Source organism: Salmo trutta, chromosome 6, assembly GCF_901001165.1.
Source record: "Salmo trutta chromosome 6, fSalTru1.1, whole genome shotgun sequence".
Lineage (NCBI taxonomy): Eukaryota > Metazoa > Chordata > Actinopteri > Salmoniformes > Salmonidae > Salmo > Salmo trutta.
Window position 1 is genome coordinate 54,476,817 of NC_042962.1, and position 22,862 is coordinate 54,499,678.

Here is a 22,862-nt window from a genome sequence, read left to right on the forward strand (position 1 = left end):
AAGAAGTATGTTCAATAGGATTTTAGCAGGTGCGTCTTGTCTTAATGGCGCCCGCAAACACGAATTTCCAAGACTGTGTCCCTGTACTAAAAGGGATATTTCTTATTCGTTTTGGAAGTTACAGGCCTGAAACCTTGAACATAGACTGCTGACACCACGTGGAAGCCATAGGAATTGCATCCTGGGAACTAGAATTGAGTATGTCCTTATACTTGCCATTGTAAGAGCATCGTCTATCAACAAAAACAATTCTGGTTGGTTTTTCTTTGTATTTTCTCCTACCATATCTATTGTGTTATATTCTCCTACATTATTTTAACAATTCTACAAACTTCGAAAGTGTTTTCTTTCCAATGGTACCAATTATATGCATATCCTGGCTTCAGGGCCTGAGCAACAGGCAGTTTACTTTGGGCATGTCATTCAGGCGGAAATTGAGAAAAAAGGGGCCTAGCCCTAAGAAGTTTTAATTAATCAGCTTCTTGATATGCCACACCTATCAGGTAGATGGATTATCTTGGCAAATGATAAATGCTCACTAACAGGGATGTAAACAAATTTGTGCACAAAATCTGAGAAATAAGCTTTTTGTGCATATGGAAAATGTCTGGGTTCTTTTTTTCATCTCATGAAACATGGGACCAACACTTTACATGTTGTGTTTATATTTTTGTTCAGTATACATACACACACACACACACACACTTCTAATGTACCTTGGTGTAGAAAGGACAGGAGGTAGAAGAACTGTAGCTGGCCATCCTCCACATCAGTCTGCATGTCTTCACACACTAGGGGCCTGGGGAGACACAGAGGAAAGGCTTACATAAGAGACAACCAGGTTAATATTCACCACGTCACATACATCAGGCCCATACACCACATCAGACTCTGAATCTAAGTGCTTTTGAGATGGGGCAGATCTCAAAAGTGTGGAGATGTGTCTATTTTTCCTGATTCATATCTGTATCACTGAGACACATAAAGACAACTTTGGTCTATGGTTTCAAAATGGCCGCCTGTGTGAGTTTGTTTTCGAAAGCGAGCAGACAGAGGTAATACTAATTCTGTGTAGTATTTTGTGGTTTCTAAGTCTGTTGTTGACTTTAAAGTGACCATGTGTTAACAGTTATTCCAACTATATCCACGATAGTGTGATTATAAAAGCTACACAGAAATGGTAGGAATGATAAACAATTAAAACAGTCCTTAGTCATCCTACGGTCTTGTTCAAACAGTGAGTCTGTTCCCTGAGTAGCTGTGGTTTTCAGCTACACAAAAAAAAAGAAGGGCCGTATAATAACTAACTGAGCCATGAATTATCTCAGCGAATGTACAGCGTGTTCAATCATTACAACAGAAACAAGGGAAAGGTGGATGGTAAATCCATATACTAAAAATGGTTTCCTTTCCAATCTGCTAGTCCTCACTTTCCAGTCCTTTCAGCTGATACAAGAAAAGGGGTGGAAGCCACTTCACAGTATTGGGATAAACCCTCTAAGGACCAAGATCATAGGGGAGGAAGCCACTTCACGGTATTGGGATGAAGCCCCTAAGGACATGGCACTGCAGGATCAGCTTTCTAGTTAAAAGGTAATGCATCGTTAGCGCTTTCTTAGCATCTTGAGGCCAACACATGTAAGACATTAGTATGTGGTTTAGCCACTAATTTAGAGCCCAATTTTCAACAATGTGGAGGTTTAGTAACACCAGACAGAAGTTACCACAGCCTTGTCAGTGTCACAGTGGGGCTAAGAGACAGATGGGCCTATGGCTTGGCTCAATACCATCGAGTGGAGATGGTGAGGATATGAGAACATATCCAGGACACATGCAAGTTATTCATGGCAATTATAACAAATCTGGGCAGTTCGTACCAGAGATGGTGCTGTGGGTTGAGCCTGGTGGTGGAGATAGACTTAAGCTTGCTGTCCGACTTGGTAGCCAACTCACGCACCACTCCTGAGGGAGAGATAGAGTGGAGGAAGGGGAAAAAGAAGGGGAAAAAGAATAGGAGATACGAATTAAATTTAGTGATGCGTCCCTATCAATTGTTCGCTCAACTCTATTTAAAGTGATACTTTGGGATTTTAGCAATGAAGTCAGATGAACTTGTGGATACCATTTTTATGTCTCTGCGTGCATTTTGAACGAAGTTGCGAACTAGCCCTAGTGCAATTGCTAACTACTGTTAGCACAATGACTGGAAGAAGCATGCTAGCAGATATCCATAGACTTCCAGTCATTGCGCTAACGTTAGTTAGCATATGCTTGTGAAACTACCTCTAACTTCCTTCATACCGGACACAGATACATAAAAATGGTATAGACAAGTTCATCTGACTCTGGAGAAGTAGATAAAGGGCTTCATTGCCAAAAATCCGAAGCATCCCTTTAAATAGAGTTAATTAATGTTTTATGGTGTTTCCATGCGGTGTATTGGAACATCAGCACAATTAATTTCAATGAACTGGGACGATAAATATGTTGAATGATTGATTGAAAGTAAAATCAGAGCTTACACAGACAGAACACCTCACTTTGAAGTCTACACTGTATGTAACTGTATGTAACCTACTGGAAATCACACAGGACACGGGCTGGGTTTACACCTGCAGCCCAATTCTGATCTTTTTTTCCATGAATTGGTCTTTTGACCAATCAGATCAGCTCTGAAAATGATCTGATTGGTCAAAAGAACAATTGTGCAGCCGTCTTCATCGACCTGGCAAAGGCTTTCGACTCTGTCAATCACTGTATTCTTATCGGCAGACTCAACGGCCTTGGTTTCTCTAATGACTGCCTCGCCTGGTTCACAAACTACTTCTCAGATATACTTCAATGTGTCAAATCGGAGGGCCTGTTGTCCGGACCTATGGCAGTCTCTATGGGGGTTAAAAAAACACGAGCTGGCGCACACCCAGAAAAAGTTTGTGTGGAGGTGCTGACTAACGGCGAATAAACTAAAAACTATCAAAATAAAGAAAGTCGCACACTCCATGTATAATCTCCCAGCAATTAAATGGGTATTTACCAATATTTCGGCATCATGAGTTTCTTTATTTTGATAGTTTATAGACTCTATGGGGGTGCAATAAGGTTCAACTCTCGGGCCGACTCTTTTCTCTGTATATATCAATGATGTCGCTCTTGCTGTGGGTGATTCTTTGATCCACCTCTACGCAGACGACACCATTCTCTGTACTTCTGGCCCTTCTTTGGACATTGTTAACTAACCTACAAACGAGCTTCAACGCCATACAACACTCCTCCCGTGGCCTTCAACTGCTCTTAAATGCTAGTAAAACGAAATGCATGCTCTTCAACCAATCGCTGCCTGCACCCGCCTGCCCGACTAGCATCACTACTCTGGACAGTTCTCACTTAGAATATGTGGAAACTATAAATACCTAGGTGTCTGGCTAGACTGTCAACTCTCCTTCCAGACTCACATTAAGCATCTCCAATCCAAAGTTAAATCTAGAATCAACTTCCTATTTCGCAACAAAGCCTCCTTCACTCATGCTGCCAAACATACCCTCGTAAAACTGACTATCCTACCGATCATTGACTTCGGCGATGTCATTTACAAAATAGCCTCCAACACTCTACTCTACCAAACTGGATGCAGTCTATCACAGTGCCATCCATTTTGTCACCAAAACCCATACACTACCCACCACTGTGACCTGTATGCTCTCGTTGGCTGGTCCTCGCTACATATTCATTGCCAAACCCGCTGGCTCCAGGTCATCTATAAGTCTTTGCTAGGTAAAGCTCTGCCTTATCTCAGCTAACAGGTCACCATAGCAACACCCACCCTTACACATGCTCCAGCAGGTATATTTCACTGGTCATCCTCAAAGCCAACACCTACTTTGGCCACCTTTCCTTCCAGTTCTCTGCTGCCAATGACTGGAACGAATTGCAAAAATTCAAACGTTTTAGGTAGCCTTCCACAAGCTTCCCACAATAAGTTGGGTGAATTTTGGCCCATTCCTCCTGACAGAGCTGGTGTAACTGAGTCAGGTTTGTAGGCCTCCTTGCTCGCACACGCCTTTTCAGTTCTGCCCACAAATTTTCTATGGGATTGAGGTCAGGGCTTTGTGATAGCCACTCCAAAACCTTGACTTTGTTGTCCTTAAGCCATTTTTCCACAACTTTAGAAGTATGCTTGGGGTCATTGTCCATTTGGAAGACCCATTTACGACCAAGCTTTAACTTCCTGACTGATGTCTTGAGATCCTCATGATATCTATTTTGTGAAGTGCATCAGTCCCTCCTGCAGCAAAGCACCCCCACAACATGATTCTGCCACGCCCGTGCTTCACGGTTGGGAAGGTGTTCTTCGGCTTGCAAGCTTCCCCCTTTTTCCTCCAAACATAATGATGGTCATTATGACCAAACAGTTTTATTTTTGTTTCATCAGACCAAAGGACATTTCTCCAAAAAGTACGATCTTTGTCCCCATGTGCAGTTGCAAACCGTAGTCTGGCTTTTTATGGCGGTTTTGGAGTAGTGGCTTCTTCCTTGCTGAGCGGCCTTTCAAGTTATTTCGAAATAGGACTCGTTTAACTGTGGATATAGATACTTTTGTACCTGTTTCCTCCAGCATCATTACAAGGTCCTTTGCTGTTGTTCTGGGAGTGATTTGCACTTTTCGCACCAAAGTACGTTCATCTCTAGGAGACAGAACACGTCTCCTTCCTGAGCAGTATGATGGCTGCGTGGTCCCATGGTGTTTATACTTGCAAACTATTGTTTGTACAGATGAACGTGGTACCTTCAGGTGTTTGGTAATTGCTCCAAGGATGAACCAGACTTGTGGAGGTCTACAAATTTTTTCTGAGGTCTTGGCTAATTTCTTTTGATTTTCCCATGATGTCAAGCAAAGAAGCACTGAGTTTGAAGGTAGGCCTTGACATACATCCACAGGTACACTTCCAATTGACTCAAATTATGTCAATTAGTCTATCAGAAGCTTCTAAAGCCATGACATCATTTTCTGGAATTTTCCAAGCTGTTTAAAAGGCACAGTCAACTTGTGTATGTAAACTTCTGACCCACTGGAATTGTGATACAGTGAATTATAAGTTAAATAATCGTCTGTAAACAATTGTTGTAAAAATTACTTGTGCCATGCACAAAGTAGATGACCTATTCCACTCGCCAAAACTATAGTTTGTTAACAAGAAATTTGTGGAGTGATTGAAAAACGAGTTAATGACTCCAACCTAAGCGTATCCAAACCTCCGATTTCAACTGTATCTCCCTTACTAACTAGCAGCTTACCGATCGCTGCAGCTGTACACAGCCGATCTGTAAACAGCCCATCCAACCAACTACAATTCGGGTTGCAAAGGGAGGGTATCTTACCAAAATTCTTTGAAAGTTTCCAGTATCTTTCAAGGATTTTATGAACTCTATCACAATACATCTAGTGGTACTTTTGGGTAGTTGAGATGACAGGTGTCTAATAGTCACTGGCCCTCTGTGTGGCCTCATCACATGTAAAATATATCAACTCATTTAATAAGATGATTTTCACAAAAATAATTCAATGACAAAGCTATAAAACATTATCTAAAATATAACCATAAACTTAGTGAATACCATTGTTTAATATGAGGATATATTTAATTTGAATTTTTTTTACACACTTATTTGACTATGTATTTGTTGCCAATGTCTCAGCGTCAAACTGGTGGCAGCTGTGAAAAAAGTCAGTAGTTGGAAGAGTTGTAGAGTTAACTGAAAATAATGGCATTGTTGATTAGATACTTTTTTCATTAATTAGGCTAATTTCGCTTGAATCATATGGTCTATATATATATATACACACATACAATTTTTTTTCTTCTAGTAGATAGACCATATGATTCAAGCGAAATGTAAACATATATATAATATATATATAAATAAATGACTTGTTACCTGAATCTTCAGTAATTTTGTTAATTTAACAGAATCTATGGCAATCTATCGTAACCTTGGTAATTTATACTTGAATAAATGTTTAGGTGTTAACTACATATATAATTTTTTTAACATTTATTCAAGTATAAATTACCAAGGTTACGATAGATTCTGTTAAATTAACAAAATTACTGAAGATTCCGGTAACTTTGGTAAGCTACCGGTAGCTTTGCAGCCCAAGGGACAATAGACAGAGCTAATGTTAGACTATTACAGTCTGTGGTGGGTTAGGACTAGAAAGCTGACAGGTCTCTGATTTCAGATCTAGAATTACATCTCCATGGAAGCAGGTGAAAAAACACAGGTTGAAAAAGGTACAGGAGTACAATGTGCTAGGTCACATTCACAGCGACAAAATAATTCCCTGTGGGGTGGTAACAATAGGGGAACACAGGGCCACAGGCAAATTCCAAGGTTAAATAGGTGAAATTGAAAGGGAAGTTGAGTTTAAAAGGGAGACACACTGAAAAGAGTGAAACAACTAATATGAAGAAAAACAGAGTAGGAACACCCTGCCCCTATCAATTTACAAGTTCAACAACAACAGGGACGAGAAATAAAGACATTGCGTGGCACCAGTGGCCTATTCTGGCTCCCGATGCCTGTATAAGATTCAACCTCATTTCTTTTGCCATTGTTTCTTTCCCTTTCTTCCCGGAGGAAACTGATCTGCCACACTAACGTTCCAGACCAGGAGGAACATCTAGTGAAGCCTACGGGACGAAGCATGGTGCTGGATTAAAAGGACAACCATTAAAGGGACGGTATTGCTGTCCCTCTTTGAGTTCCCCTTTAACCACTTATCGTCTGGTGGGTTCTAGTGAACCAATAGGAGACCACACACATACCTCTATTCAGGACATTATTCAAGGTGAAGCAATGCAGAGATTTAGCCTCTAAACTCAATAACACTAAATTCCTTTTGGAGCAGAGGACAAGGTGGAGTTTGCAGGACAGGGCAAGGTGGGACAGGACAGGGCAAGGTGGGACAGGACAGGGCAAGGTGGGACAGGACAGGGCAAGGTGGGACAGGACAGGGTAGGGCCTATTTTGTTTTATTATCCCAGAGAATAACATCCTGTGAGCAACACCTACTTCTGCCATCTTTAAGCTGCGCGTGCAGGAGTCAAGAACGTCGCCCCTTTTAGTCTAAACATACCCTTGTGCTTTCTCCTGACGGTGTACACTGAGTGCACAAAACATTAGGAACACCTGCTCTTTCCATGTCATAGACTGACCAGGTGAATCCAGGAGAAAGCTATGATCCCTTACTGATGTCACTTGTTAACTCCACTTCAAATTAGTGTAGATGAAGGGGAGGAGACAGGTTAAAGCAGCCTTGAGACATGGATTGTGTATGTGTGCCATTCAGAGGGTGAATAGGCAAGACAAAAGATTGAAGAGTCTTTGAACAGGGTATGGTAGTAGGTGCCTTGCGGACCGGTTTGAGTGTGTCAAGAACTGCAACGCTGCTGGGTTTTTCACGCTCAACGGACATCCAGCCAACTTGACACAACTCTGGGAAGCACTGAAGTCAACATGGCCCAGCATCCCAGTGGAATGCTTTCGACACCTTGTAGAGTCCATGCCCCGATGAATTGAGGCTGTTCAGAGGGCAAAAAGAGGTGCAACTCAATATGAGGAAGGTGTTCCTAATGCTTTGTACACTCAGTGCATGTATGTGTTGCGTGATTTAGTGGACCACCGTCACCATGACCAGAGGATAAACAGGTACAGGGCTCGGTCGCCCATGGCGACAAGCCTGGCTGGCAGAGCCTAGAGCTGTAAAAGGAGAGCAGATCTGTGTCGGCATCTGGGATCTGTCCTGGTGAATAACGTTACTCTCCCTCCTGCCGGTTCAATCACAGGACCCTCTCCGCTAGGTTAACCACTTCCAACCTTCCCAAATACCCTTGCTTATTTTCACAAGGAATAGATGAATCCTTAGCGTCCTTCCGGGCGAAAGCGAACACTCTCGGCCCTGTCGGAACAGTGGACCACGGGTAAGGGAGAGCGCGGGAGTGGGAGCAGTACGGCCGGGATACGCCGAATCTTAGTGAATTTCCAAGGAAAACGGCAGAGTTTAGCCCAGGTCTAAGACAGTGGGAAGTGACACTGTGTTGGTATTGCAAGGGTATCTGATAGGGTTAAACTTGAGAAATGACATCTGTTTCTATCATCTCCTTACAAGAGAGGACACTGAGTTTACTATGCAAGTTAAAGGGACTCTTCACCCAAATTACAAATATTACTCAAGATGCTGATTGCTGTTGTTGATAAGTAAACAAATCATAAAATGTTGATTGTGTTGCCTGGTATCCATAGATGAGGTCCGTTTGTAATTTTGGGAGCACTACCCCTTAACTTGATAGTTAGTGAAGGAGACAGGAACAGTTTTCTGTTACCTTTCAGGAATGCAGTGTCTGGATCCAACCCACACAACCAAACCAAAACACTCCTTCCATGACCATTTACGAGCATCGCAAACCTCACCAAACTACTTACCAGACAGTCCTCTAACCATACAGACCACATATGTTTTACCCACTGTAGGTCTGTACCGGGCAATAAGGGCATTTAAATTAGCAAAAGCCGAGACATTGTTCAGACAAGTCTTTGATTGACATGGTGACCTGTACTGACTCCTCCGGAATATCAAGTTAAGACTTGCCCGGCCTTCTTCCTCATTTCAATAAAACATTTTCAAACCCAGTGAGCAGTAGACAGATCTGTCCCTATTAGCTTCTTCTCCTTGGGGTAGTAAAACCACATCCTATTTTCCTCCCAGTCCCAGACCCTTTCCTTCTCCATGTCTGTAGCCCTCACCACCGACCAAGCCAGGCGTGACCACATCTGTTCTGGGAATGCCAGCCCCGTCTGAAAACTGCTTTTGTTATAGTAAAGGTATCCTTTGGTTCTTTCCCTGAGACAAATATTGTAATAGTTGTTATGGGGGCAATATCAGAACTCTGGACCGAGTTTTCATGCACATAATAAATAGTTCTAGTTTCCTCAAGGGGAGGAAGAGCGGGGCAGACTAGGAGTGAAGGCCGGAGAGGAAGGATGGTGCCAAAGCCTCATACCAACGAGTTGAGCACTGAGAAGGCACCTAGTTATTTAGGCTCCCCCCCCCCCCCCCCTCCCTCTGCCAACTGGACAGGACCAGCCATGTTGTCTGTCTGTAGCACATACCTCAGAACCAGGCCTACAACCAGGCTCAACTCCCCTGTTCCTCCTCCTCCTTCCTCAGGAACACAAAAAGAACAGAGGATATTTTAAGACGTATAGGAGATGATCCAACTGGCAGGCTATAGCAGAGCCCTGTTACAGCCTCTCTCTATGGGGCCGTTCAGCTTTGCAATACAGAGTCCAAGCCCAGAATTGGACTGGCCTAGCCGGCTATGTGGTCCCGGTGACTGAAAAGCTGGACCCGTCCTCAGTCGTTGAGAGGAAGGAGAAAAATCATCTTTGACGAATCCAGAAAAGGACAAAACCTCAGAAACAATTATTCCAACAGGCCTCACAGTACAAGAAACATAGACTCACTTTGACAATATGACCCCTTTTGAGGCCAGAAATGAATCTTCGATTCTGGACCCTCACTTTCAGAGGCAGAGGGAATTCCAAATAGAAATCTGAGGACATCTGGACCGTACCAGATTAGCTAAAGAGTTGATCTGGAAAACAGTCAAATAATGACGTGATCTGAGTGATTATTGATAGGACTGAATGAAAACATGGAGTCCCCACAGATAAGACAGCACAGACTCAGGTCCACAGAGCCTTAGCTGAAGACCGTTTGGCCATGGTGCTTCCCCTTGCTACCAAAGAGACTCCATTAAAAGAGTGCTCTAGTGAAGTTGTGAAGAGAAGTTGTGAGAGTCAGAGAGGGGAGTGTTGATCTAATAAAACTCAGCTTTCCTCTCTCTCTGCTTCTGGTCTTGCTGACAGGCTAGGCAGGGTGTAGTCACTGTGAGCAGAGGAGCATGTGATTAACATACTGAGAGAGAGAGAGAGAGAGGGACAGAGAGAAAGAGAAAAGGCGAGACGGATAGAGAGAGCAAGAGACGGACATATTGTCCTAAGAACAAGTACGCTGCACTCTCATATCCCCAGGAGGAAGGCCCTTAATTCATGGTGTGTGTGTGTGTGTGTGTGTGTGTGTGTGTGTGTGTGTGTGTGTGTGTGTGTGTGTGTGTGTGTGTGTGTGTGTCAGCGTCTTGCCTGTGAAGAGGCTGAAGAAGCGTTTGCAACGCACGCTGTCCCGTACTAGCAGGGTGTAGGCCACAGGCCCGTCCTCAAACTCCATGTGGATACTCTGGGAGCCCAGTCCCACCTCCAGGTAACTCAGCTCTGTGATTCCACGGCTGTCCCTCTTCTGCAGCCAATCACACGGCTGCCCTCTGCCAGGAAGAGAACAATGAAGACAGGAAAGTGTGAAAGAAATATTATTATTATTTTACTTGCATGTATCCCGCCTATTAACTTTGTTTCCTTGAGTCTACTCACGTTAACTTTTTAAGGTGTATATGTTTTTGTTTGAGCACTGTTTGTTTCTGCAATTTGTCAGACAGCCACAGACAACCAAGTCACAGATTGCACCTTTAAAAAGTAACGAAAGGTCATCATAAAAATATCACACTGTTGCGCAACCAAACGTGGCCGTTACACAACTTCCAGGGCGTGCTAAGGATAGCGGGGGTGTGGCCTTCTGGGGTCAGAATCCCAGTAACTTTATAGGGACCGTCGCAGCATGAGACTCAGGCCTGTCCAACACCGTACTACCCACACTCCTGGGAGGAAGCGGAGGCAAGCCAACATGCTTTTGATGAGGACAAAAAAAGAAGCCATTGATACAGGGCTTACAAAGTCATTGATATAGTGTTCGCCCCACAAAGACCAGGGCTGTAATGGGTTTGAAGATGTGGTCCAGAAAGTCTGTTAGTATTGGGATGTGGTGGGTTACATAAAGCTGTGGTGATCCTATTGTGTTGGTCTGCTCCCTACCACACCTATTGCTGCTGTCCCCATAAATGTCAAATATAGCCTTATAGAAGAAACTGTAGTCTACAGACCAAATGCCTCTACAGACAATACCTTCATGACAGGCACAACCATTTCTGTGACCACAGAATGGGTACTTGAATGTTTATTTTTATTCCAGCCTTCTCGTGTGTGATGCTCTTCAGTGTGACAGGTCAGGTGGTTAACTTACTCCATGTCGGATGTCACTTCCAGGAAGTAGATGCGTTGGTCAGACACCACCAAGAACGAGGGGAACTCCACCGGATCACCAAACTTCACGGTCGACACCTACAACAAAGATAAGATGTACACACGTTAAAGATTCCACAACACTTAACTGCTGCAAATAACTTTGACTGAGGAAAATGATGGCTGCATTCAGAGCTCTTCTTAAACATACTGTATAAGAACAGAACAGATCAGTTCCTGTTTAAAAACACCTAAAGAGTAAGGTCTAGCAACAAAGTCACATCAATCTTCATTGAATACTGTGTAGGCCCAAAAATAAAAGTTGAGCTATTGAAAGAGAAAGAGAGCCAGAGGGGAGAGAAGCATGTGTGACAAGATAAATAAACATCAGATCAATGAGCATGTTATGAGCTGGATCTCCTGCTGGGGTTGCTTGTGTCCTCTTGGCTCCCTCTCCTCGTCCAGGAGTCCCTGAGCAGTAAACCAATACCCCTCCGCTCCACAGGGCTCCCAGCATGCATTCCACATGGAGGAGCTCATCCAAGGTCATGGTGTGGTGGGTGGGGGTGGCGAGAGAGAGAGGGGGGGTGCAGGACAGCGAGAGAACAGCTGGGGGCACGAATGCAGCCAGAAGCAGATCACAAGAGCTGGAGTCGACCGGTTTTGGCTGGGTTAGCAGTTCACGGAACTTCTGAGCAGAACTGCTGTGACCGGATTCAGCCACGTCACTGAACTGTTAACCGTTGTCAGAACATTGGTTCTGCTAACCTTGAGAAAGGAGTGGAGCTCCTCTTCCTCTTCAAACACCTCCACATCCAGGAAGAGCTTCAGCCGATGGTCCACCGCCTCATAGTCCTCTGAGAGAAGGTCCAACTGGCCTACAGACACACAGGTCAGAATAGTGTTAGGGTAACATTTATAACCAACACACAGACAGCAGTTAGCTTATCATAACCAACACACAGGGACAGCAGTTAGCTTATCATAACCAACACACAGGGACAGCAGTTAGGTTAGCATAACCAACACACAGGGACAGCAGTTAGCTTAGCATAACCAACACACAGGGACAGCAGTTAGCTTATCATAACCAACACACAGACAGCAGTTAGGTTAGCATAACCAACACACAGACAGGGACAGCAGTTAGCTTATCATAACCAACACACAGGGACAGCAGTTAGCTTATCATAACCAACACACAGGGACAGCAGTTAGCTTATCATAACCAACACACAGACAGCAGTTAGGTTAGCATAACCAACACAGACAGGGACAGCTGTTAGGTTAGCATAACCAACACACAGGGACAGCAATTAGCTAAGCATAACCAACACAGACACACAGTACTAGATTACAAACAGTACAGTTAGTATGCAACAGCTAACAGACCCAATAACATTTTGGCTGAGTAGTCTCCCTACTTCCCCTTTTAAACAAATATATTTTCCAGTTATTACCTTGGCAGATCACACTAAAAACTGATAAAAGGGATGGGTGTCTCATAATTGAACATATAGATTTAACCCTCCCTCCCACTAAACCTATACTGTCTCTAAAACTATAGTTTACGGAGCATTATGCTGTCGCTGTGTAGTAAATCTAACTTGGCATAGAGCTGCTGGTCCATTTAGAGCAAGGTGACACACATCAACCCCAGAGACAATAGATAGTAACTAGCTGCCAGGAAACTGGCCTATTGACTATGTGGCCATCATTCACTTGGCCTCTCTGAATCTGGTCCAAATCTACATATCACTGAGTGGAAGTGTCTATAGCTAAAGTAAGAGTATTCAAATGTTGCATTTACACTTGTCTTTCCGCTCTGTTCATCTCAACGTATGCGTCTAACATTCCCTTTCTGAAGTGCGATATTCAGATCAATGTGTCCCAAATACATGGAAATCAGATCAGAGTTGTTTTTCATCTATATGTAGTAAACTGGTGTTAGACTAAAGGACTTGTTCAACAAAGGAGATGTGTCTCCATCCTCTCAGAAGTTGTCTCAAATCAGCGTCAGCTCAGCGGCTGATGAAGTGCTTTGGGATGGGTCTCTGCAGCGGCGTGTGGTTTTTAAACACGAAGGATTCCATGTTGTCAGTCATTCAGCATCTCTGGCTGCTACAGTTTACCACAGAGGGAAATATAAAGGTCTACGATACTGTGTATATACAGTATTTATACCCCCTTCTAAGATCACTCTTTCTCCGTCTCCCCTCTCTCTCTCCATTCCATTGTCTTCTCTGTGGAGGCTAAATCATTCCTTCCTCTCCCATCAGTTCTAATAGTAACGGTCTTACTAAACCGTATGAGACCTTACTGTAAGACTCACAGACAGAGACCCAGGGGGCCAGGCTGGGAGACTGTCACCAACGTCAAATAACCTCCTGTGGATTGTTGTGTTATAATCGTTCTTGCAAAATCAAAATCCGCATTTCCTCCTCGTCTCCTATCACTAGGGCCCTGTGTTTTGGACTATCATCTCACATGACCTGGATTTTAACCTTTATTTTAAGCCTTTTCCAGAAATGTGAATTACACCAAAAATGAAAACAATTTTGTCTGAGGATGGTGCTGGACCGACTGACATAAAAAAAGGGGCCATTTGATGAAAAATCTTTAAATAAAAAGGTTCAAATCCAGGTCATGTCATCACTTCTATTTAAGGATCATATCCATTTTAAGACTTCATCTGACGGCTGAACAAAACCAAAGGACCCAATCAAACAATGTTATTTTGTTCATGCCTTTCCCCATCACAATACACAGATGTTATATCTTAGCAATAACATTGGTTATTACATTATATATTATGACTACAAAATGATGTCTATGCAAAGGAAGCAGGACCCACCTGGACTGGCTTGTTCTGCATGCTGATACTGGGGTCCAGGTGGGGTGGCACTAACAGCATAGCTGTAGCTCCCTGCTAAACTTCCTTTACTCTGGCCCTCTGTGCTGTAGAAGCTGGCAGGCTGGGACAGGCTCCGGTCACAGCTCTGGTCCTCCCAGGTCTCCCCCAAGGAGAAGGAGCTTCCCTTGGCTGAGAAGAAGGAGGTGGGGTCCTCCATGGAGGTGTTGGTCTGGATAGTGTCCTGGGTTGAGGCCTTCATAGCAGGGCTGTCGTAGTGGCTGGCCCTGGCAGAGGAAGGACCTTCCATGGTGGGGTCCTAAAAACAGAGGGAGGGGGAATATGAGAGATTTATTGACACTATGGCGGGGCCTGAAAGCTGATTGATTACCCTAGACCAAGTATTCCCAAACTGGGGTACGCGCAATGCAGTCAGGGGTACGCCAAATAAAAATGTGATTCACATTTTAAAATACATTAAAAAAAAAAAAACAATTTTCAAACAGTCCATTTAGATTTTCCAACGGGGCTATACATTTGGGTGAGTAGCCTCGTTTCACTGCCAAAAAATTAAACAATCTCGTGTTCAGTGAGATAACAACACATTGTCAAATACAGGTAGCCTAGTCAAATAATTAACATCCAATCACATTAACTGTTACTCTCTCGCGGGAATTCCACTAACGGTCCGTATGTAGCCAAACGTAGCTGCTGCGCATTCCATTTGCTAAAAAATGTACAGTTGTGAATCTGCATTAATAAGAAGGGGCTAGAAGCATCTTATATGGTGAGCTACCGAGTGACTAGGACAGGCAAGCCCCATACTATTGTGGAGGACTTAATTCTTCCTGCTGCCGCGGATATGGCTCAGACAATGCTGGGGGAAAGGCCAAAAGAACTATACAGACAATATCTTCATCAAACAACAAACAACACTGTTTCACGACGCATCAGTGACATGGCAGGAGATGTTTTGAAACAATTACTGCTTTGCAAACCAGCCATTGAATTCTATGCGTTACAGCTGGATGAGTCAACAGACGTGGCGGGCCTGGCACAGCTCCTGGTATATGTCCTTTACTTTTATGGGGGGGGGGTCATATTAAGGAAGACCTCTTCTGCAAACCAGGACAACAGGAGAGGACATTTTTAAAGTACTGGACAGCTTTGTGACATCAAATGGACTTTGGTGGTCAAGATGGGTTGGTATCTGTACTGATGGCGCAAAAGCCATGACAGGGAGACATAGTGGACTGGTAACGCGCGTGCAAGCCGTTGCTCCCGATGCTACTTGGGTACACTGCAGCATCCACCGAGAGGCTCTTGCTGCCAAGGGAATGCATGACAGCTTGAAAGATGTTTTGTACACTACAGTGAAAATGGTTACCTTTGTTAAAGCAAAGCCCCTGAACTCTCATGTATTTTCTGCATTATGCAATGATATGGGCAGTGAACTTGTACCGCTTTTACAACCAGAAGTGCGCTGGTTATCAAGGGGCAAAGTATTGACACATTTCTTTTAATTGAGAGACGAGCTTAAAGTTCTTTACTGACCATAATTTTCACTTGTTTGACTGCTTGCATGATGAAGAGTTTCTCACACGACTGGCCTATCTGGGTGATGTTTTTTCTCGCTTGAATGATCTGAATCTAGGATTACAGGGACACTCCACAACTATATTCAATCTGCGGGACAAAATTGTGGCTATGATTAAGAAGTTGGAGCTCTTCTCTGTCTGCATTAACAAAGACAACACACAGGTCTTTCCATCATTGTATGATTTCTTTGTGTGCAAATGAACTCATGCTTACAGACAATGTCAAATGGGATATAGCGAAGTACCTAAGTGAGTTGGGTGAGCAATTACGCAGGTACTTTCCCAAAACAGATGACACAAACAACTGGATTCGTTATCCTTTTCATGCCCTGCCCCCAGTCCACTTACCGATATCTGAACAAGAGAGCCTCGTCACAATTGCAACAAGCGGTTCTGTGAAAATGTCATTTAAATCAGAAGCTACTGCCAGATTTCTGTATTGGGCTGCGCTCAGAGTATCCTGACACCGATGCCCTTTGCAACCAAGTACCTATGTGAGAGTGGATTCTCGGCTCTCACTAGCATAAAAACTAACTGGCACAGACTGTGTGTAGAAAATGATTTAAGATGGAGACTCTCTCCAATACAACATTGTAGAGTTATGTGCATCCTGTCAAGCACACCCTTCTCATTAACCTGTGGTGAGGTAGTCACAATTTTCGATGAACAAATAAGGTTTTATATGTAAGATGGCTAAATAAAAAGAAAAATATTTTTTTATTATCATCATCATCCTGGTCCTATAAAAGCTCTTTTCACTTCCCATGGGTCGGGTTGTGACAAAAACTCACTCATTCCTATGTTTAATAAATGTATCATATAGCATGTAGCAGGCTTACAATGATGGCAAAAAAAAACAATATTTGAGAGTGCGCTGACCCTGGTGCTAGAGGGGGTACGCAGCTGGAGGTTGAATGTTTGACTATAAAAGGTTTGGAAACCACTGCCCTAGACTTTAAAAATATGTTCATCATATTTAACAACATATTTAAATAAACCTTAAAGACTAAAAAAAATCTCAAACCTTGTTGCCAGGGTGACTGGGTAGAGGTGTATCTCTGTGGTTGAAGGTAAAGTGTCGGTCAGTCCCGTCTTGGCATGGGGAACCATGGACGGGTGTATGGACGGGCGTACTGGTGGAGGGAGCTGATTGGCCAGCCAGCTGGACCACATGATCACTACCACACTCAGGACAGATGACGGTACTTCCTGAAGACGTTGTAGAAATTGACAAATAACAGAAAATAAATACATTGTTTCAAAAGTGTTATACTTCAGTGTGAATTCGTACATATTGGTAAATTAGTGTATGTTGTAATGGTTTCATTTTTGTACACAAAAATACATATAAAAAGGCAAAATTCTGTCCATAATCTGCTCTTTAAAAACAGAGTTAATGACTAGACACTTCAGCATTTCCTTGGTGTAGATGTCGTACTCAGCATATAAAGGGATAGGACTAACTACATTCCAACTAGAAGTTACAACTGTCAAAAACTGTAGAAATCTGTAGAACAAACTCTCCCTGAGCTCTGGGCATGTCAGAGCATGTAGTCATTTCAGGTCTGGGTTGTTGAGGACCAGGAGAGGAGGGCTAAGCTGATACCAAGTGCTTCAAGCTATCTGTCTCTGCTAATTATAGCGGTTAGTTTGTCGTCTGTGGGACCAGCAGTCAAGCGTTAAAAGACAAACAGGAATGAAAAGCTACATTTGGCGTGTTTGAGGGATTTGTTCTGGTAAATTAGTACTTTAGAAAGAGAGTTGATTAAAATAGTTGATAGAAGAACCTCACAAGCACTTTCAACAAAGTTGACAGCCAATTTATAAGGGAAGAATGTGGTCGCTTGGACCATAGCGTTGTGTCTGTTGCCATAGTAACCTCAAAAGGTTTTAGAACAACTTGTCATCGGACCTCCACCAACGTCTGTGTGACGTCTGTCAGGGCAGGAAGATAAGGTGATCCTGCACGCTACCAGTAGAGCCCTGTCCTTAAGATCAGACCTGGAGATCTCTATCAGAGGGATGGAGATGACTGAACATGAGCAAAATAAAGGAAACACCAAAATAAAGTGTCTTAACATGGCGTTGGGCCACCACGATGTGAAAAACAGCTTCAATGCGCCTTGACATAGACTCTACAAGTGTCTGGGACTCTAATAGAGGGATGCGACACCATTCTTCCATGAGACATTCCATCCTTTGGTGTTGTTGATGGTGGTAGAAAAACGCTGTCTCAGACGCCGGTCCAGAATCTCCGATAAGTGTAGGGATGGGCGATATGGCCTAAAAATCATCTCAATATTTTCAAACTCATGGGCTGATTAACGATATATAGCTTGATTTTTTTTTTTTTATCTATATTCTCTAAATGAAGATTTTTTTGTACAATTAAAAAGGTCAAATACACTGCATTTCAAACAGTCAGTAATAATCAAATTATACCTATGTTAAATATAAGCCTTCCACAACCAAGACCCACTAATCATTTAATTGTTTTATCAAAACCTGCATTTTTTTTGTAATAATCACTGATCTGGTGTTCAAGTCTGTCTAGCAAGATGTCCTTTTTGTTAAAATGTTTACCAGAACTACGTATAACGCACATTCACTAATAATGACTAACTTCTTGTGGCAGGCATTATAGAAAATTAACACAGGTCTCACACAGTGCCTTCGGAAAGTATTCCGACCCCTCGACTTTTTCCACGTTGTTAAGTTACAGCCTTATTCTAAAACAGGTCGGAATAAAAAAGTATATATCTTATTAACATAAGTACTCAGACCATTTGCTATGAGACTCGAAATGTAGCTCAGATGCATCTTGTTTCTTTCCATTGATCATCACTGAGATGTTTCTACAACTTGATTGGAGTCCACCTGTGGTAAATTCAATTGATATAACGGTCCCACAGTTGACAGTGCATGTCAGAGCAAAAACCAAGCCACGAGGTCGAAGGAATTGTCCGTACAGCTCCGAGACAGGATTGTGTTAAGGCACAGATCTGGGGAAGGGTACCAAAACATTTCTGTAGCATTGAAGTTCCCCAAGAACACAGCAGCCTCCATTATTCTTAAATGGAAGAAGTTTGGAACCACCAAGACTCTTCCTAACCATTTTTTGGTTATTACATGATTCCATATGTGTTATTTCATAGTTTTGATGTCTTCATTATTATTCTACAATGTAGAAAATAGTAAAAATAAAGAAAAACCCTTGAATGAGTAGGTGTGTCCAAACATTGAAACTCGTACTGTATGCAAATGTCATGGTTTTTTCTTCAATAAATTAGCAAACATTTCAAAAAATAACTGTTTTTGCTTTGTCATTATAGGGTATTGAAAGTAGATCAATGAGAAAATAAAAAAAACAATTGAATCAATTTTAGAATAAGGCTGTATGGGAAAAAAAGTCAAGGGATCTGAATACTTTCCAAAGGCACTGTAAACAATCACTCAAGCACAAGCCCACATGCTTATGAGTAGCCAGCTAATCTTTATATTTATATTTCATGTCTAACCAACTTGGATCTAAACTCAGCAAAAAAATTAAATGTCCACTAACTGTCAACTGTGTTTATTTTCAGCAAACTTAACATGAGTAAATATTTGTATGAACATAAGATTCAACAACTGAGACATAAACTGAACAAGTTCCACAGACATGTGGAATAATGTGTCCCTGAACAAAGGGGGGGGTCAAAATCAAAAGTAACAGTCAGTATCTGGTGTGGCCACCAGCTGCATTAAGTACTGCAGTGCATCTCCTCCTCATGAACTGCACCAGATTTGCCAGTTCTTGCTTTGAGATGTTACCCCACTCTTCCACCAAGGCACCAGCAAGTTCCCGGACATTTCTGGGGGGGGGGGGGGGGGTGGCCCTAGCTCTCACCCTCCGATCCAACATGTCCCAGACGTGCTCAATGGGATTGAGATCCGGGCTCTTCGCTGGCCATGGCAGAACACTGACATTCCTGTCTTGCAGGAAATCAGCCATACTGCTCGTTCTGTGCATGGTGGAATTGTCATGCTGGAGGGTCATGTCAGGATGAGCCTGCAGGAAGGGTACCACATGAGGAGGATGTCTTCCCTGCAATGCACAGAGCTGAGATTGCCTGCAATGACAACAAGCTCAGTCCGATGATGCTGTGACACACTGCCCCAGACCATGACGGACCCTCCACCTCCAAATCAATCCTGCTCCAGAGTACAGGCCTCAGTGTAACGCTCATTCCTTCGACGATAAACGCAAATCTGACCATCACCCCTGGTGAGACAAAACCATGACTCGTCAGTGAAGAGCACTTTTTTCCAGTCCTGTCTGGTCCAGCGACGGTGGGTTTGTGCCCATAGGCGACGTTGTTGCTGGTGATGACCTGCCTTACAACAGGCCTACAAGCCCTCAGTCCAGCCTCTCTCAGCCTATTGCAGACAGTCTGAGCACTGATGGAGGGATTGTGCATTCCTGGTGTAACTCGGGCAGTTGTTGTTGCCATCCTGTACCTGTCCCGCAGGTGTGATGTTTGGATGTACCGATCCTGTGCAGGTGTTGTTACACGTGGTCTGCCGCTGCGAGGATGATCAGCTGTCCGCCCTTTCTCCCTGTAGCGCTGTCTTAGGAGTCTCACAGTACGGACATTGCAATTTATTGCCTGGGCCACATCTGCTGTCCTCATGCCTCCTTGCAGCAAGCCTAAGGCACATTCACACAGATGAGCAGGGACCCTGAGCATCTTTCTTTTGGTGTTTTTCCAGAGTCAGTAGAAAGGCTTCTTTAGTGTCCTAAGTTTTCATAACTGTGACCTTAATTGCCTACCGTCTGTAAGCTGTTAGTGTCTTAACGACTGTTCTACAGGTGCATGTTCATTAATTGTTTATGGTTCATTGAACAAGCATGAGAAACAGTGTTTAAACCCTTTACAATGAAGATCTGTGAAGTTATTTGGATTTTTACAAATTATCTTTAAAAGACAGGGTCCTGAAAAAGGGACGTTTCTTTTTTTGCTGAGTTTATTTGCGAGCCAACAAGGTAAAACAGTTGAATTGTTATAAAACACCCTTCTGTCCATTTCCAATTGTTTGAACAGCATGCTAGCCTGTCCACTTTGTTCAGATGTTGAAATCAAGTGGCCCATCATATTTCTCAGAACGAGTTGCCAATTCCTTATGTAATTGTGCTTTATGCTTATTGCACATTTATAAAACAGACTAGACAGCTATGAGAACGAGTTTCCAATTCCTTACGTAATTGTGCTTTATGCTTATTGCACATTTATAAAACAGACTAGACAGCAAATATAACGGTCTTTGAATAAAACGCTGCTAGCGGAACGTGGTACCAAACTGAGCATTCATTTTCCAGAATCAATGTTCATCGATACTCTTGTTTTCATAGTGTCTCCTCTGCACGCAATTTGAGGAGTTGAGACAGGTTAGCTTCTCTATTACAGTAAAATGTCTCAATGTGTTTTCGGTTTCCACATAACAGATTCTGTTGGACTAAGTCTCAAATGCAAATAGCGAGTTGTAACCGATTATCAGAGGAGGAAGTGATCTCCCATCTTTGTTGTTGTGAGTGGCAGGGGAAGGGGCTTGGGGTGTGTAAACAGAGAGGAAGATGCGAAGCAAGAGGTTTCACTCTCACCAAAATCTGCATTTCTATGGGGTTATTTTGGATCTAAGCTTGTCGCCTGCCTTCCAGAATTTTGGACAACGACTGAATTGTTAGGGTGGAGACATAAGCATCTCGTCATTATATACAGATCTCTGGTGTAAATAGGAAGGTGCACACAGCACAGAGGAGCGAAGGAGACGAGACCAAAAATATATGAGAACAAGCAGACATAAAACGCTCATAAAAACTCTTATAAAAACTTGATTCTTGCAATACAGGCATATCCTGCGAAAACATACATCTGAATTAATCAAATTCATTCAATATAAGTCGCCCAGCCCTACATACGTTTTTGATTGGGTTGAGATCTGGTGACAGACACCCACCCTTTACACCCCCTGTGCTCCTTTGCGACACCTCTTTCAAAGTCACTCATATCTTCTTCTAGCCATGGTAACCAAAATAATGGGCATTTCTATACATGACCCTAAGCATGATGGGATATTTTATTGGTTAATTTCACACCTGTGTGGAAGCACCTGCATTCAATATACTTTTATCACTCATTTACCCAAGTGTTTCCTTTATTTTGGCAGTTACCTGTATGTTTGCATGCATGACTGTATGTGGGTGTGTCCATGTGTTAAGTATGGGCATTTGAAATGATTTCAGTATTCAAATAATATCATGATCTTTTTTCAGATATCCAGATTGGGTGAGAGTGATGGTGAGTGTGTGATGATCTGTGTGTGTGTGTCTGTGTGATGGTCTGTCTGTGTGATGGTCTATGTGTGTGTGAGAGATGGTCTGTGTGTGTGTGTGTGTGTGGGGCACAGAGGGAGAGAGAAGAAAAAAATGGAATACTGACATTGGTTTGGATATTGTAATATTTGAATAACCGTGCCAGTCCCTAGCATGCGTGTTCCTGTACAAGTGTGCCTCTCTCACCCAATCCATCTTCTCTGCACTTGTTCTTCCACTCCTCCTCCTGCTCTTCCAGTCCTGTCCATCCTCTCAATCTCCCTCCGTCCTCCTGCTCCTTCCCTCCCCGCTGTGTGAACTCTGACCCACAGCGAAGACACTGCAGGCGGACACAGCTGGGACGACCCTCCATGACTCGCCGCTCATTCTCCTCCACCACCCGCGACAGGACATCTGTCAGTGCCTAGCAACAACACCCGCCGTATTTACAATCATGTATTTTCCAAGACATTCTTTGAAACTTTAATAACAGTCCTTGTATTTTCCGATAGAACAGTTGTATGATGACTGGCTACTTCAAATTTGTATTGTACCCACATGCAAGTCCAAACAAGAAAACAGAACATTCAGAATACAGAACATTCCAATGGCTGCTTACGTAAAACACACAAACAACAAGATAGATATCATTGGGCCTATTGAGCAAGGCCTGATCTGTAGGAGTACTGACCACAGCCTTGTGGACGTTTTACAACTGTTTGGACTAATGACTACCCCCCTGATCTTTCTCTTCGCTAATGATGTGAGTGTGTGATCAGTCTCCGGTCTGCTGCGTGTAGAACATCCAAACCTATTCATTGATGGGCCCCGCTTTACTGAAGTTGCAAGCCAAGAAATTGCAAGACGCAGT

General features: G+C 43.1%; 1 protein-coding gene across 3 annotated transcripts in view; it reads right to left on the reverse strand.

Moving 5' to 3' along the window:
- The window catches only part of LOC115196325 (serine/threonine-protein kinase 11-interacting protein), a 44,988-nt gene that overhangs the window by 9,415 nt on the left and 12,711 nt on the right, over nucleotides 1–22,862 (reverse strand). For all 3 annotated transcript variants that reach the window (XM_029757049.1, XM_029757050.1, XM_029757051.1), the window contains exons 17-24: nucleotides 22,199–22,415; nucleotides 16,664–16,848; nucleotides 14,045–14,360; nucleotides 11,959–12,068; nucleotides 11,192–11,289; nucleotides 10,201–10,379; nucleotides 1,878–1,962; nucleotides 717–799 (exon numbers count right to left, since the gene is read on the reverse strand). In XM_029757049.1, coding sequence (XP_029612909.1) covers nucleotides 717–799; nucleotides 1,878–1,962; nucleotides 10,201–10,379; nucleotides 11,192–11,289; nucleotides 11,959–12,068; nucleotides 14,045–14,360; nucleotides 16,664–16,848; nucleotides 22,199–22,415 — 1,273 coding nt within the window. The remainder of the gene's footprint in view (nucleotides 1–716; nucleotides 800–1,877; nucleotides 1,963–10,200; nucleotides 10,380–11,191; nucleotides 11,290–11,958; nucleotides 12,069–14,044; nucleotides 14,361–16,663; nucleotides 16,849–22,198; nucleotides 22,416–22,862) is intronic.